The sequence below is a fragment of the Talaromyces amestolkiae genome (genome assembly GCF_001896365.1).
Source record: "Talaromyces amestolkiae strain CIB chromosome Unknown scaffold3.1, whole genome shotgun sequence".
In the NCBI taxonomy this organism is placed as follows: domain Eukaryota; kingdom Fungi; phylum Ascomycota; class Eurotiomycetes; order Eurotiales; family Trichocomaceae; genus Talaromyces; species Talaromyces amestolkiae.
In genome coordinates, this window is record NW_024468039.1 from 1,402,074 (window position 1) to 1,415,087 (window position 13,014).

At 45.5% G+C, this 13,014-nt stretch overlaps 5 protein-coding genes across 5 annotated transcripts; 3 read left to right on the top strand and 2 right to left on the bottom strand.

The window, feature by feature from the left end:
• Window positions 1-2,478: 2,478 nt before the first annotated feature.
• Window positions 2,479-3,003, top strand: BHQ10_002500 (uncharacterized protein; the record flags this gene model as incomplete). The annotated part of the gene is made up of 1 exon (XM_040874654.1): window positions 2,479-3,003. The coding sequence occupies one exon, from the start codon at window positions 2,479-2,481 to the stop codon at window positions 3,001-3,003; it is 525 nt and encodes a 174-aa protein (XP_040731005.1).
• Window positions 3,004-3,948: 945 nt separating this feature from the next.
• BHQ10_002501 (uncharacterized protein) lies at window positions 3,949-5,137 on the top strand (the record flags this gene model as incomplete). The annotated part of the gene is made up of 7 exons (XM_040874655.1): window positions 3,949-4,002; window positions 4,063-4,081; window positions 4,167-4,282; window positions 4,341-4,430; window positions 4,487-4,539; window positions 4,590-4,727; window positions 4,786-5,137. 7 exons carry the CDS (start codon window positions 3,949-3,951, stop codon window positions 5,135-5,137), a joined length of 822 nt encoding a protein of 273 aa, XP_040731006.1.
• A 452-nt stretch (window positions 5,138-5,589) lies between these two features.
• Window positions 5,590-6,470, top strand: BHQ10_002502 (uncharacterized protein; the record flags this gene model as incomplete). Its single annotated transcript, XM_040874656.1, has 3 exons — window positions 5,590-5,842; window positions 5,891-6,054; window positions 6,111-6,470. 3 exons carry the CDS (start codon window positions 5,590-5,592, stop codon window positions 6,468-6,470), a joined length of 777 nt encoding a protein of 258 aa, XP_040731007.1.
• A 194-nt stretch (window positions 6,471-6,664) lies between these two features.
• BHQ10_002503 (uncharacterized protein) lies at window positions 6,665-7,770 on the bottom strand (the record flags this gene model as incomplete). Its single annotated transcript, XM_040874657.1, has 3 exons — window positions 6,665-7,308; window positions 7,361-7,651; window positions 7,713-7,770. The coding sequence occupies 3 exons, from the start codon at window positions 7,768-7,770 to the stop codon at window positions 6,665-6,667; spliced, it is 993 nt and encodes a 330-aa protein (XP_040731008.1).
• Window positions 7,771-8,457: 687 nt separating this feature from the next.
• On the bottom strand, window positions 8,458-11,449 carry BHQ10_002504 (uncharacterized protein; the record flags this gene model as incomplete). Its single annotated transcript, XM_040874658.1, has 6 exons — window positions 8,458-10,010; window positions 10,367-10,534; window positions 10,608-10,918; window positions 10,985-11,091; window positions 11,152-11,310; window positions 11,408-11,449. The coding sequence occupies 6 exons, from the start codon at window positions 11,447-11,449 to the stop codon at window positions 8,458-8,460; spliced, it is 2,340 nt and encodes a 779-aa protein (XP_040731009.1).
• Window positions 11,450-13,014: the final 1,565 nt, after the last annotated feature.

Genomic DNA, 13,014 nt, shown 5'->3' on the forward strand with positions numbered 1-13,014 from the left:
CTAGACTAGCTGTGAGGTTTTCTTGAGCAGGTACGTTTCATTGATTCCTTCACAAAAGTAGTCTGCAACTTGGCTACTGCGTATGAGGAAACTCGCAGCAGATTCTCGTAACGCATCTTCCAGTCCTTGCCCCAAAGAAGACTTGAGGATTGTCACTCACTGCAAACCTCCAGGAAGTGCAGCGCCAGCGATTGCGGCACCAAACGAAATACTGGCATAGGTGATATATTTGATAGTGTCCGCTCCTGCCTCTCCTAGAGTAGCCAGAGCTTGGAGTTTCCCAAAACTGTGGAGTATTAGCATTTGTCGGTTTCATCATTCGAAATATCACTCTTAAGGAAGCGAGCCGGGACCCTCCACATGACAACTCACCTCCATCAAAATATGGTGCGGCGGCTGCAGTAAAACCTAGCCCCAAGGGATCAATCATGATCACTAGCCATGAGTCGTCAGGAGGCGGGGCCACCGTTGCGAAAGTGTCCTCGAAGTCCTGCATCGGTAAACGACGTACTTAGCTGATGCAGCAACGATGTTGTTGTAGTATTGGGAGTACATCTAGGATGAAGCTTTCTGTCAGTCACATGTTCTTGTCCCTCTTTTTTCCATCAGAATTTCGTTCGAGCAAAGGGTATCAAAGCTCGCCGAATTGATAGATACTATGGAGTTACAGATCACCATGCCTGCAGGTCCCGAGTCGCCCTCGCCGGCGCCGAACCCCTCGAAATACTGACAATTTTCCACCTAAAACAAAAGCCTGCCGGAGCGATATCTCGACAGTCCATGCCTGAGGCGCCATGGTAGGCGTTCATGATGCATCAAAGGTATTTGTGTCTTGTTACAGTGATACGGACTTCAAAGGCAAATTTGGGGTGGTGGAACGAAAGTTTGGAATAGGAAAATGTTTGTTGATCCTTTAATACGTATCCAGGTAATCATACCTAGGTAAATATATAAGCACGTGTACCAACTGCGGGCAGGCATTCAATGGTTTGAAGCGCGAGTCGCAATCTTGAACACCATATATGGATGCATAGATACTACCCCTGTAAGGCCCCACCGTACTATGAAAATTACCGGGGTCAACCTTAGTAGTGACTAGATTTATGATTGGTTGCGGGGTGGAGTTTGCCCGGTGCAAGCATAAAAGTTGCTGAACCTCCCTATTGTCTCATTCTTAGTCTCACTACTATCATTAGTGCTGGCTTGTTTGCGCCATTTTAGACAGTGAGTCMCCTGCCAATAAGACCTCGCTCACATTCGAGGGAGCGGATTCATCGCGGGTTATAGCTGAGGATGATATCCTCCCGGGGGGGGGGGGGGGGGGTGATATCTTGTTGGGCGCTAGTGTAATTTAAAATCTCTATCAGCGCCAATAGGAGTCGAAACTATTCAGCCGCAGGGTCCAGGGCTGGCAACTTGGCACAAGCTCAGGAAACGGAGATCTCGGGGATATTACCGAGTAAGTTGTGGAAACCTGTTGACAATTAGTCCTCAGTCGCGGTCTACATCTACCTTTACTTAGCGCGGCGAAAGAAAAGATACCTACGAGCAACTTCACTCTCAAACAAAAATTGTTTTCCTCCGCAACACGAGAGAGAGGTATGTAAAAATTTCTCGCTATTCTATAAGATTATCCTAACTGGTATCCATTTAGCGTTAATTAGGTTGACCACCAAATATGTAAACTGCTAGATATGTATCAAGATGTATGAGCGTTACGAGTTCGAGTGCAACCAATGCAGGTCTACCTAGGTAGGCGAGAAAATACTGCCCGAGTCATATCTGTAATTGACCATACGGAGTACTCAGTCGTCTACTGGCCATGTATTTAATTTGTTAGTATATTAAGTTAGTGTAACCGACCCCTGCGCGTTGGCTCCGGGCTCGTTAGCATATTGGGACTATTGTACCTGTTGCGCCGTGAAAGAGATGAGAGCACGCTAGTTTGGTAGGGAGATTTCACTCGCTTACTCGTGACCCAGACTCAGGACTGTCAACAGACAAGGGTGTCTGCAGGATTTTCTGTCTTGTAAATACATTGCCAGACTTTCCGCACCCACTTTTTCTCCGTCTTCTCACTCAGTCAACTTCAAGTTGTCGCTCGTCTCGAGCGTTCTCCTTTGCTTCTAATCAAGTTGAGGCTCTCAACTTGACTCGACTATCTGTTCTACTATCATTTCTGGCATCATGCGCTCTTCCAACGTGGTTCGTTCTTTACTTTGGGGGACACTGATAGCCAGCTCGATGCCTGCAATGGGCCAAACTGTTCAACCTGCATCCCCTGGCATTCTCGAAGTGGACGCTCTTTTCCCCCGCAATTAAACTTACAGTCCTCAGGCGGTGATGCCTATCGTACTTGCAGTACAAAATCCGTCCTTACTTCGTCCGCTGGGAGCCATTTTTTCTTGGGACTTATGGGAAGGGGATAATTACTCGTCTCCCGGCTCTATACAACAGGGCGCTTTTGATGTAAACTCGATGGATTTCATATCCAACAATACTGCCCTCATCACCGAGTTCATCAACACCATGACTTATCCTGAGGGCTACTGGACCTTTCACTGGAGCCTGCAGATCGATACCTGCCTTCAACCTGGCAACTCATCATTCCAAAACTTCCAACCCATCTACGTGAATAGTTCGACTGTTTTCACCATCAGCAAGACTGGCCAGGCACCTAATGTTGTGGCGGCTACATCCTCTGATACGTGTGGCTTGGCGAGTGCCTTCGCATTCAATGCAACCTCTTTCGAAGAGTTCGAATTCTGCGGATGGTTGGGATCTACTCCAACTACAAACCCGTGCTCGGCAACTATCAATGCCACAGTGGCATCTAGTATACTTGCCGAAGGCACCACTACAGCCTGTGCCCTAAAGAACCCCAATGTTACCTGTCCGGCTTATCACAGTTCTTCTGCATCATCAGCTGACTTGAATGGCCAATTCGCCGTCGTGACAGCATCCGCATTGGTTGCAATGCTTGTCATTGTGATCCATCTTTGATTGGAGGGATGTGCATTGCACTCCCGGGAGAACAAGGGCTAATTCTGAATGTATTAATTATTCCTCTGCTTCAAAGTTTCATTCTAGTCTGTCCACTTTTCAAAACAAGACTCCTCGAACTGTGGCATACTATTGCAACTGGGTGTGTTCTAATTTCCTCCAATAGCACGTTACTGGCTATTTCATTGACGTATGATAGGTACTCTATTATGTTGATTAAGCTATATTCCGTATCAGGAAGTGTAAGATAGTGAGCAAGGACAGTACAGCTGCCTCATAGGTTGTGCCTGCTTATAGATTAAGAGGGTATTGATTATAATAATAACTAACGCCCAAAACTATAGAGATAAAGGAAATTAGTGAGGTTATGTATAGTATACCATGTCCTTTGATTTTTTTTCTGACTATCTATATATTAAGAAATGCCACAAAATAATATATCAAACTATGTCATAAAGTGTTATAAAAGATCCCGATTTTTGGATAAAATAAGAAAAGCACACCAGAAGACAGAGATCTGGATTGCAAGTAGGGGAAGGCTCGTCCAGGGTCGCACGTAGTGGAAATATGATGTGTAAGAGGATTATTCCTCCACGTCCGAATGGGATCGCGAATAACTATATGGACGCTCGGATCACGTGGCTAAACGAATGCAAACGTGACAAACAGGAGGAAAAATATTAGTCCGGACTAGACGGCACGTCAACTGAATAGAATCGCGCGGTAAACTATGCCAACAATACTGTAGGGTTAGGGTTTTGACTTTATGAACGTTTCATACAGTAGCTGACCGCCTTGGTGCCGTATGAACGTGTCAACACACCCGCAACAACCCCGCAAGACTAGTATCAACACAACTTGCGAGCCAACACCACTTTCGTTTATGCGCATCTTTCATTTTGCATTATATACGACCATTTCGCAATTCTTCGTTGGGCGATCACAATGAGCGCGGTTGAGATTGCTTCCTCGTTCATCGAGGGAGCTCCTCCGGGAGAGGTACGTCAACGTTCCAGACAGTTTCCGCAGGTTGCATGCTGATTTTAAACAATTTAATAGTTGTCCGATGTCGTCGCTGGTATGCGTACCCTGATCCCTTTTGAAACCTAAGTTGCGGCTACGATACTGCCATGATATATGTTGTACTAACAGTACCATCTCAGACATCAAAGCTCTCACCTCAGAAGGCCCCGACATCCTCCCCGACCTCGAACCCGCCTTTAAAAGCTATAATGAGAAGCAATTGGCTACCGTGAAGCTTCCCGGTAGTAGTCAGCAGGTGATTCACTTTCGTTCCCGCCGCTGTCATGGTTAGTTATTGACATCCGGGGGCGCAGGTGATTGTGAGCGAGTTCAATCGGTTGGATGGAGATCGGTACTTTGATGTTGAAAGCTCGACGTCGTTTGAGTTTGATCATATTACACAGGTATACTGTCTTGCAATCGAAAAATGGATTTGTGTTGCTCATGTTAAGCTTGACAGACCGCTTCAGCTGCGCAATCATATCCCCTCGACTCGCAAAACGCAGACCTTGTGTATGTTACATTTGAATTCTTGGGCATTGCGACGTGCTGATGGTGAATAGAAAATCTCTCCTTCGATCCCTCTCTACGCATGCCAAGGAGCACTACCCTAGCTCTTCCTATGGCGTTTATCCCATCGAGAACGATTCCGCAATTGCCGTTGTCCTGGTGGCTAACCGCTACTCTCCGAATAATTTCTGGTAATTCTTTCCAATACGAACAAGTCAATGAATCTGGTGCTAACGCCGGCAATAACAGGAACGGTCGCTACCGCTCCATCTATCAAATCCCCATCTCCTCATCTTCTACCACAATTACTGGCACCATCCACGTCGATGTACACTACTACGAAGACGGCAACGTGGCTCTGAGCACCACAAAGCCCATCTCGCTATCACTATCGAACATATCCGCCGAAACAATCATGGCAAAAATCGGTGCTGCGGAGCGCGATCATCAGGAAGAGCTCAATCGCGCGTTTAGTCGACTGGCGGAAGGCGCATTTAAGAGTTTAAGACGACAGTTGCCGATTACGAGGCAGAAGGTGGAGTGGGAGAGGGTTGGCGGCTATCGGTTGGGACAGGATATTTCTGGAGGGAAGGGGCGGTAAAATCTTACTCCTAGCGTATCGTGGATGGTCGTTTTGTCGTTGCTTGCGTGTATATGATGCTTAGTAGAACATATCAGTCTATTTTCTTGGACTTTCATGCGGTACATCGTCGGTCCGCCACCTAAGGGTTCCAAGGCTGTCCCATTAATATGATTCCGAAATATGTTAGTGCATATCTACCCTCAGTGCACTAAGAATAGCATATACTCGAACTCATACATGAAGCTATTGTAAATCAAATTCAAGAATGCAGCCGCATGATTGGCCATGAGCAGACAAACTAAGCAACCATTTAGGTAAAGTGAGGTGGATCTCTTGATAAGCATATCTGCCGTCTGAATCTCGGAATGTCGATTTCAATTCTTCTCCTGTAAGACCATTGAATAATAGGATCAATCCACATCCTGCTAAGCCCTGAGAGAATCTCTGGAAAATCAATACATTGCACCAAAATGGCAACACCACAAAAAACAGCCATCACCACTACAAAAAATATCAAAGTGGCCAAACCATCACCACCTCCCCCACCACCAGTATGGAAACAATTCTCAAACTTCACCAACGCTCACCCACTGGGCATTGAAAAGACTCTCCGCTTTATCCAGGCCGTCTGCACAATCCTATCTTCTAGCATCTTTATCTCATATGTACCGAATTCCGTGTACGCCGTCAAATCTGCTTTGGCAAAGAATCAGATCGCTCTCGGTTCGTCCCAATCCTACTGACTTGTGGATGATGCTAACTGGGAAGTAGCTCGGAGGTATCTGAGATTCTTCAAGTTCATTGACTGCTTCGACGCAGGTTACAAAGCATGGCTTGTCCCTGCTCCACTTGAAGCTGATGCCGTTAAGAAGATTGCCGCTGTCGGAAAATGGTCTTTTCTGGGCGTGTATTTCTTTATGGAGGATTTAACTATTGTAAGTTCTCATCCCACTCCTTTTGGAGGGAATCCGTTGCTAAAAAGAAGATGTAGTTGGATGCGATGGGTATATGGCCAACCGCCTGGGCCCAGGAAACATTCCTCGAATGCCACAAATGGTGGTTCTTCGGACTTGCATTGAGCATCATAGGCTCCACCGTCAATCTTTTCTTCCCTGCTTCTGAGCCTCCAGCAGCAAAACAATCCGACGAGAAGACAAAGCCCGCTGAGAAGCAGAAAAAGTCGGATTTGACTCCCCTCGTCAAAAACCTTATTGTTGATGCGTGCGATATTGTGATTCCGGGGAGTGTGTTGGGATGGATCCCGGCTTCATCGACGCAGGTGGGTATCGTGATGATTGTTAGTACGTTGGCAGCATSGGGGGATWTTKGGGCGMAAGCCAATAGGGCTTGATTGGTACAGCATTGGGAATATAGGTTGGTGGTATGTAAGATGCCCCAATGCTAGGTATATACAGTTACATGGCTTTGGTAATTGTAGCTTGTATATAGTGGCAGAGTTTGGAAAAGATGAACAGAGAGGAGATGTGTGTTGATTATTATACTCCAAATAAACGAATTTCCAATAAACCTTCAATATACTTACAATTATTTCCCCACTACCTTATCAATAACACCCGTCGTATGCTCCCACACAGTCTTCACCACCCCCCTGTCCAAATACTCCTGGATCACATCTTGCTTCGACTCCACAATCGAACTATCAAAATGTACCCTATACGCTCCACTCCCCTTCTCCCCATCCGCTCCCACCGTCTCAACCTTTTGATCCCTCGGCGCAAATTTCGGGTATGTGGAGGCATAAACATGTCTCTCCCCACTCTCCTGAAGACCTATAAGCCCAATCTTCGATCCGAAAGGTGACAACAACGCAAAAGCGCCGTTGGCGAGCATTTTAGCGATGGGGTTAAAGTCTCGCATGAGATTGGTCTTTACGCCTCCGGGTGCGCTGTGGATGAAACTAATAGAAGGGTTTGAGGCTGCGAGATGAATCATAGATAAAGAAGTCATGGTGACCGCGTGCGTTGCGGCTCTGGGAAGACTGTAGTTTCTTTGTAGGTCGAGGTCGTCTTCGATCATTTTGCCCTCTGTGCTTGGACCTAGGACAGACACTACACGTGCCAGGCCGCCGGAGGAGGATGCTTGACCTAGCTGTGGGAGAAGGTTTTGGATGAAGCGGATGCGGGAGTAGTAATGTAGACTGAGTTTTTTGTCGACTCCCTCGCTTGTTTCTAGTTCATCTTATTAGTAAAAATTCCGAAAGTGAAGAAGAGATTAACATACCAGTCCGCCCCTTAGTAGTGAATATACCCGCACTTAGAAATAGCAGATTCACCTTTGATTCCTTCTTGGAAATCTCTTGACATGCCTCATCCACATTCTTGAGTAGAGAGACATCACTCTTCACGAAGCTCACTGTCGCCGATTCGTTGATTGTCTTCAATTCAGATATGATATCAGACGCTTGGGCTTCATTCCGACCAACTAGATAGATATGAGGAGCAACGGCGTAACGCGTGAATTCTCGCGCTGTTGAGAGGCCGATGCCGCTTGTTCCACCAACTTTTTTGGCCTCTGTTAGCTAAAGTCGTCGTGAAATGTGAAGGAGTGACTGTACCGAATACAGCAACGAGACCAGAACCGAGATTCTTGACACTTGTGATTTGCTGACGGATCTCTGAAATTGCGACCATCTTGAAATGACTGAGAAAAGTTGGAGCCTAGACTGTCTTGTACAAAGTCGAGCTGCGTTCGGGTTGTTATAACCGCGTAGAGTTCTCAATGAGCTTAGACTACTCGGTATTCCACTTGGAATTTGGAATTTCAGCTATAGCCGAGGCGTATGAGAAGGAATAAGGAATATATATGAATCCAACTGTCTGGAAGCTCGCAGATAAATGTGGAAGCTCGAGATGAGGTCAAGCATGAAGCTAAATCATTGGTTGGAATGCTCGTGATGCTAGCCCCACTTAATCGGACGAGTTTCGTCCGTAATTGGAGGACAACCTAGCCCTAGATCTAGCCCTAACATTCGTTTCAGTCGAAAGCAGTTTGTAAGGCTATTAGATAGCTGGTCAAAAGAAATGAGAACTCAAGACAGCGAGATATCATTATTCTTAAAACTTCGCAATTTTCAACATAGTTTGAAGCCTATTTTGGCACCAATCTCGTGATCTTCAAGCGAGATAGATAACTGCTCAAGCAAAGATTAACTATATTCCAACCAGACAAGTCGTCGAAGCATTGCAAGCCTTATGATCGAAGATATCGATTACCACGGCTAGGGACTCAAAATTATGAAAGTACTACACGGTATCTGCGCATTCCGGAATTGTAGGGCTATTACCGGCAGATACAAGTGAAAACTTCCCTAAATCATCTCACTGTTCAACATCGTTCGCTCTCCCCATGATCTTCTCTAGAGCCTTTTCTGCCGTCTCCCATTCTCGTCTGATGACATCCACAGCCCAGGTACCCCTTGGGCGTAGCTTGAAGTTTACCTCGCCTGGCATTGTCATGAATCCGGCTACAACCATTTGCCATGGGTTCACGATCACCCCATTAACAGGCTCGATATCGAATGCCCATATCAAACTTGCAATCAGCATAAAAGCTCCATCCGTGGCAACTCTTTTTCCTTGGCAGGTTCGCCTACCCTGCCCAAATACTGGCAGCGGAAGGTCAGTACGTAATTTTGTTTTTCCATCTTGTTCAACTTTTTGCAGCCATCTTTCTGGCACGAAGTCGTGGAGATCGCCCAGTGAAGGAACAAAGACTTTCTCATCTCTCCCGATCGCCCAAGCATTTGCCATGATAGTCCAGCCCTTGCTGATCTTGACTCCATTCAACTCATCGTCCTTGTCCGCTCGACGCGGAATTGAGCCAGGGGCAATCGGTCTCCACCGAAATAGCTCGTGGGTAATAGCATCGATAAACGCAAGGTTGGATCTGTCCGAGAATCTCGGAAGACGTTCGCGGCCGACAACATCATCGAGTATAGCGTGTGCTTTACCCATGAAAGAAGGTTTGTGGAGCGCCGCTATAAAGAGCCACAAAAGCTGTCGTGGGGATGTCTCCATGCCACCCTGTACTGAAGTTGCGAGAGTGAAGGCGATATCAAGTTCTGGAATCTCGTTTGTGGCGTGTTTCTTCGCTGTAGCTAGTGCTTGTTTGGTCGCATTCCAACCCGCCGAGTCCTTGCCATGTCTAAGAAGGCGCATGTTTAAATCAACTTGTGTAGCATGAAGCTTGTCTGCAGAGCGCTTCCATGGTGATAGAAATGCAGGTAGGTGCCGAAGGGGCGGGATCATGTCTGGTAGCCTTGGGTTGGCTGCGAGATGAGTTACTTGGGTTTGGGTATCGAAGACCTCTTGGAGTATCTTTTCATCGTAGCTTGGAATACGAAGTCCGTAATGTAGAGCAAGAATCAAACTGGACTGAGTGCGCTCGAGAAGTGGGTAGACTGTTTTAGTGCTGATGATTCCATCTAGAGGCGCTTCCGCAGCAGTTTTACAAAGGTCAAATAACAATTGCTTGCACTCCAGTTCAATTAATGGCTGATAGCGTGCAACGGCTGGAGCCCCGAGGCTTGGGGAAAGAATACGGTGGTGCAGTTTTAACTGATCATCATAATCGTGCATCAGGGTAAACTTGCACTGTCCTAGTTTGGCGCCTGTAATCATTTCCATGCTGACTGACCCTGGGCGGTTGCTGTACCATTGGCTGCGACGACTAAACAACTCTGTCACGGCGTCGAATGAGTTGAGGACGACAATTGGAATGAGCCCAAATAGTCTTGGGACGACGATTGGACCATTTTCCTGTGCCCAGGCATCCCAGTTGCTAAGAGGTGTTTCGATGGGCGAACTATGAAGATCCCCGATGAGGGGTAGTTTCAGGAGGTTTTTCTTGTTCTTCCCTTTTGACCTTGACACTGCATAGAGTGTTGTGATTAAGCCTGCAGTGGTGGCAATTACTAATGGTAAATTGATTTCCATTTCAAGGGTTAGAAATGATGTCGAGCACAAAGAAAAGAAAAGAAATAGATAGCAATATTTGACATCTGGAAGCAAAACTAGAAATTTGAACCCGTTCCACACTACTAACTGGTGACTAGACCCCTGTCTATATGAGTAACGCTGTTATACCCTACAGTTTGCCGCTCAGCCATACCAGATTTGCATAAAGAACGGTGCATCACCAACCGACCAGGTTTTCGTCATTGGATGGACTTCGTATACATGCAGCATCAAACATAGAACACGAAGGCTCACAAAAACTGTTTATTACCAAAATGAGACACCAAAGTTCCGCCATTAGTTTCGATAGTAGCATTTTCCACCACCTGAAGGACATCCTTCACTGCATCATCAACAGGGGCGGGACCTGTGAAATGAGGAGCATATTTCATAAACTTTTGAAACATGACACCTGCTTTAGCTTCTTCTTCAGGTGTAACTTCGAAGAAGTAAGAAAAGCGGAAGATCATTAGCATAGGTCATAAAGTCTAAAAAATAAGCCGAAGACTTACGATTATCAAAGTTACCCGTAGCCACAGAACCTGGACAAACAGCCATAAATAGTATGCCTTCGTCGGCATACTGAGCATGAAACTTGGTCACAACCATATTCAAGGCCGCCTTGGTAATCGAGTATGGCGCACCGTTGGCAATACGTAGTTCTTTAATCAGATCCAGCTCTGACAGTCCAGATGAGATAGCAACGATCTTCTTGAGATTACCATTACGGATCAATGGAAGGAAGAGATTGAATAGGTTGATGTTGCCTATGACGTTTGATTCAAAATGCTGGCGCAGGTCTGCACCTAGAGGCTCGACGTCCCTGTATAGTAAGTGACATATTAGTAATCTGCAATGTGAATTAAATGTCTTGACATATTTGACTAACAAGTCTCCCATTCCGTCAAAACGAGCGTAATTGCCTACATAGGCAGCGTTGGCGATTAACACATCGAGAGAGCCTGCAGTGATTTTGCTAGTCTCTTCAACAGCAGTCTATATCCAAACTATTAGTCTCATTCTATAACCAGGTGTTTGAACTTTTTTTAATCCTACCTTCAGTGATTGTACATCCGTCAAGTCACCATGGATAACGAAAATGTTCTTCCTATCAGACAATTCGGCGGAGACCCGGGCATCGGTAGCGGGTTTGTCACGAACAAGCGCGATAACAGTGTTATTTGGGTCTGCGGAAATCTGGCGAAGAAAACCATACTATAAGTATGACTAAATTAGCAATAGAGCTACCTAAACGATATATATTCAAGCAAGACAAGGATGAGTTGATAATTTATTATCAGATGGTACTCACGCCAAGGCCTCGAGACGCCCCTGTAATGAGATATGAAGGCATTCTGGCAAGTAGTATAGAGCTTTTCTATCTTGTTTTTGTTATTGTGCGAAGAATATATGTATGTGAGAGGGAACCCGGAAATGGTTATGTCGGTAAAGCTGAGTTCAATTGAGAGGGAGGATGCCCTATTTATGTTTTCTCCTGTCCTAGACTAAAGACAAATGTTCTTTCCCCATTCTTCCAGTCTATTACATGCTGATAAATGCATTTTCGACCATGAGCAATATTCCTGTGGCATATTCGCAGATTCTTGCCGATAGTCCCAAAAAGGAAATTTAACACTTTTTCCGGATTGGTCCGAGTTTCGCGGAAAGTTGCCCTACTATCAAATGAGGAATAGCGTAAGCCTTGTCTGACACAGCTGTACTAATCCTCATAATCTCTCCTCACAATTTCCTGCCTACTTTTCAAAATTTCTTTTGTTTGTCGGATAAAAGGTCAGAAAATCTCATAAGAAAGTCGTTCTTTGGGAATTGGATTCTACTAATCCGTAGTCGACAATCTGGTGAGTTAAAGATGGAGAGAGGGGCAAAGAACGGTTGTGCTACTTGCAAAGGTATGGCCATATTTTTAACCATCTTCAAACTTTCGAGCTGGCTTTCTAGAGGCTTCTTCCTTGAAATATTGAGAGATTGAAACCGTAAAGTTGTTATTTCATGAAGAGATTCTGTCTAACAGTATTACCGTGGACTGTACTAATAGATCGCAAAATTGCATGTGATGCATCTCAGCCTATCTGCAAGAATTGCATCCGATCAAATCGCTCTTGCAAATACCACCGACTGCGACTATCTTGGCCCAAGGCCAACGATAGAAGAAGAGCATTGAGTGTTGCCCATCCCAATGTATCATATAAATGCAAAGATTGGAAGTTCATAAATACGAGCTTCCGGGATGTCAACGTTCACCTGCGTCGCATTAATCCCAGTGAGTTTTGTGCTCAATCAGTCGGCCTAACATACCGAGCGTCTGGACTGATATTATCGAGAGCCCTGAGTACTGACCATTTTGAAATAAAAGGAATAATTTTCCACGGTCATAATATCATCACACCTCTCGCATCCCTACTTCGAGTCCCATCCTCAAAATACATGCACGTGAAGTCTCAGCTACTAGAGGAGAACATAAACCTTGTTCCGTACTGTAAGACTTCCCACGACTGATTTTATATCCCTAGTTTTGAGTCGAAGCATGCGGCGATTTGCTAATATCAAGAAGTCTTTTCAGCCGTCCTATCAGCTTTGCCCGCATTTGCTATCGATCTTTCTCAATTGAGCGGTATAATCACGCGATTGGCATTTTCCGACGACTCCCCATCAACCCAGGCTGTACTTCAGAGTCTTTTAGCCCTCGCAATATTTTATCGAACTGGAGATAGACAACAAAGTACAGAATTGACTGTAGCGGCACTGAAGTCCCTCCGTCTCTCGGCGCAATCCGGATTGAGTCGAGATATGAGTTTGCAGCACATTGTTGCTAGCATGTTAATTTGCTCTGTCGAGGTAACGACTGAGTTCTTTCTTCATATATATTGAAACTATATTGACTAAGAGTAGATGCACCTC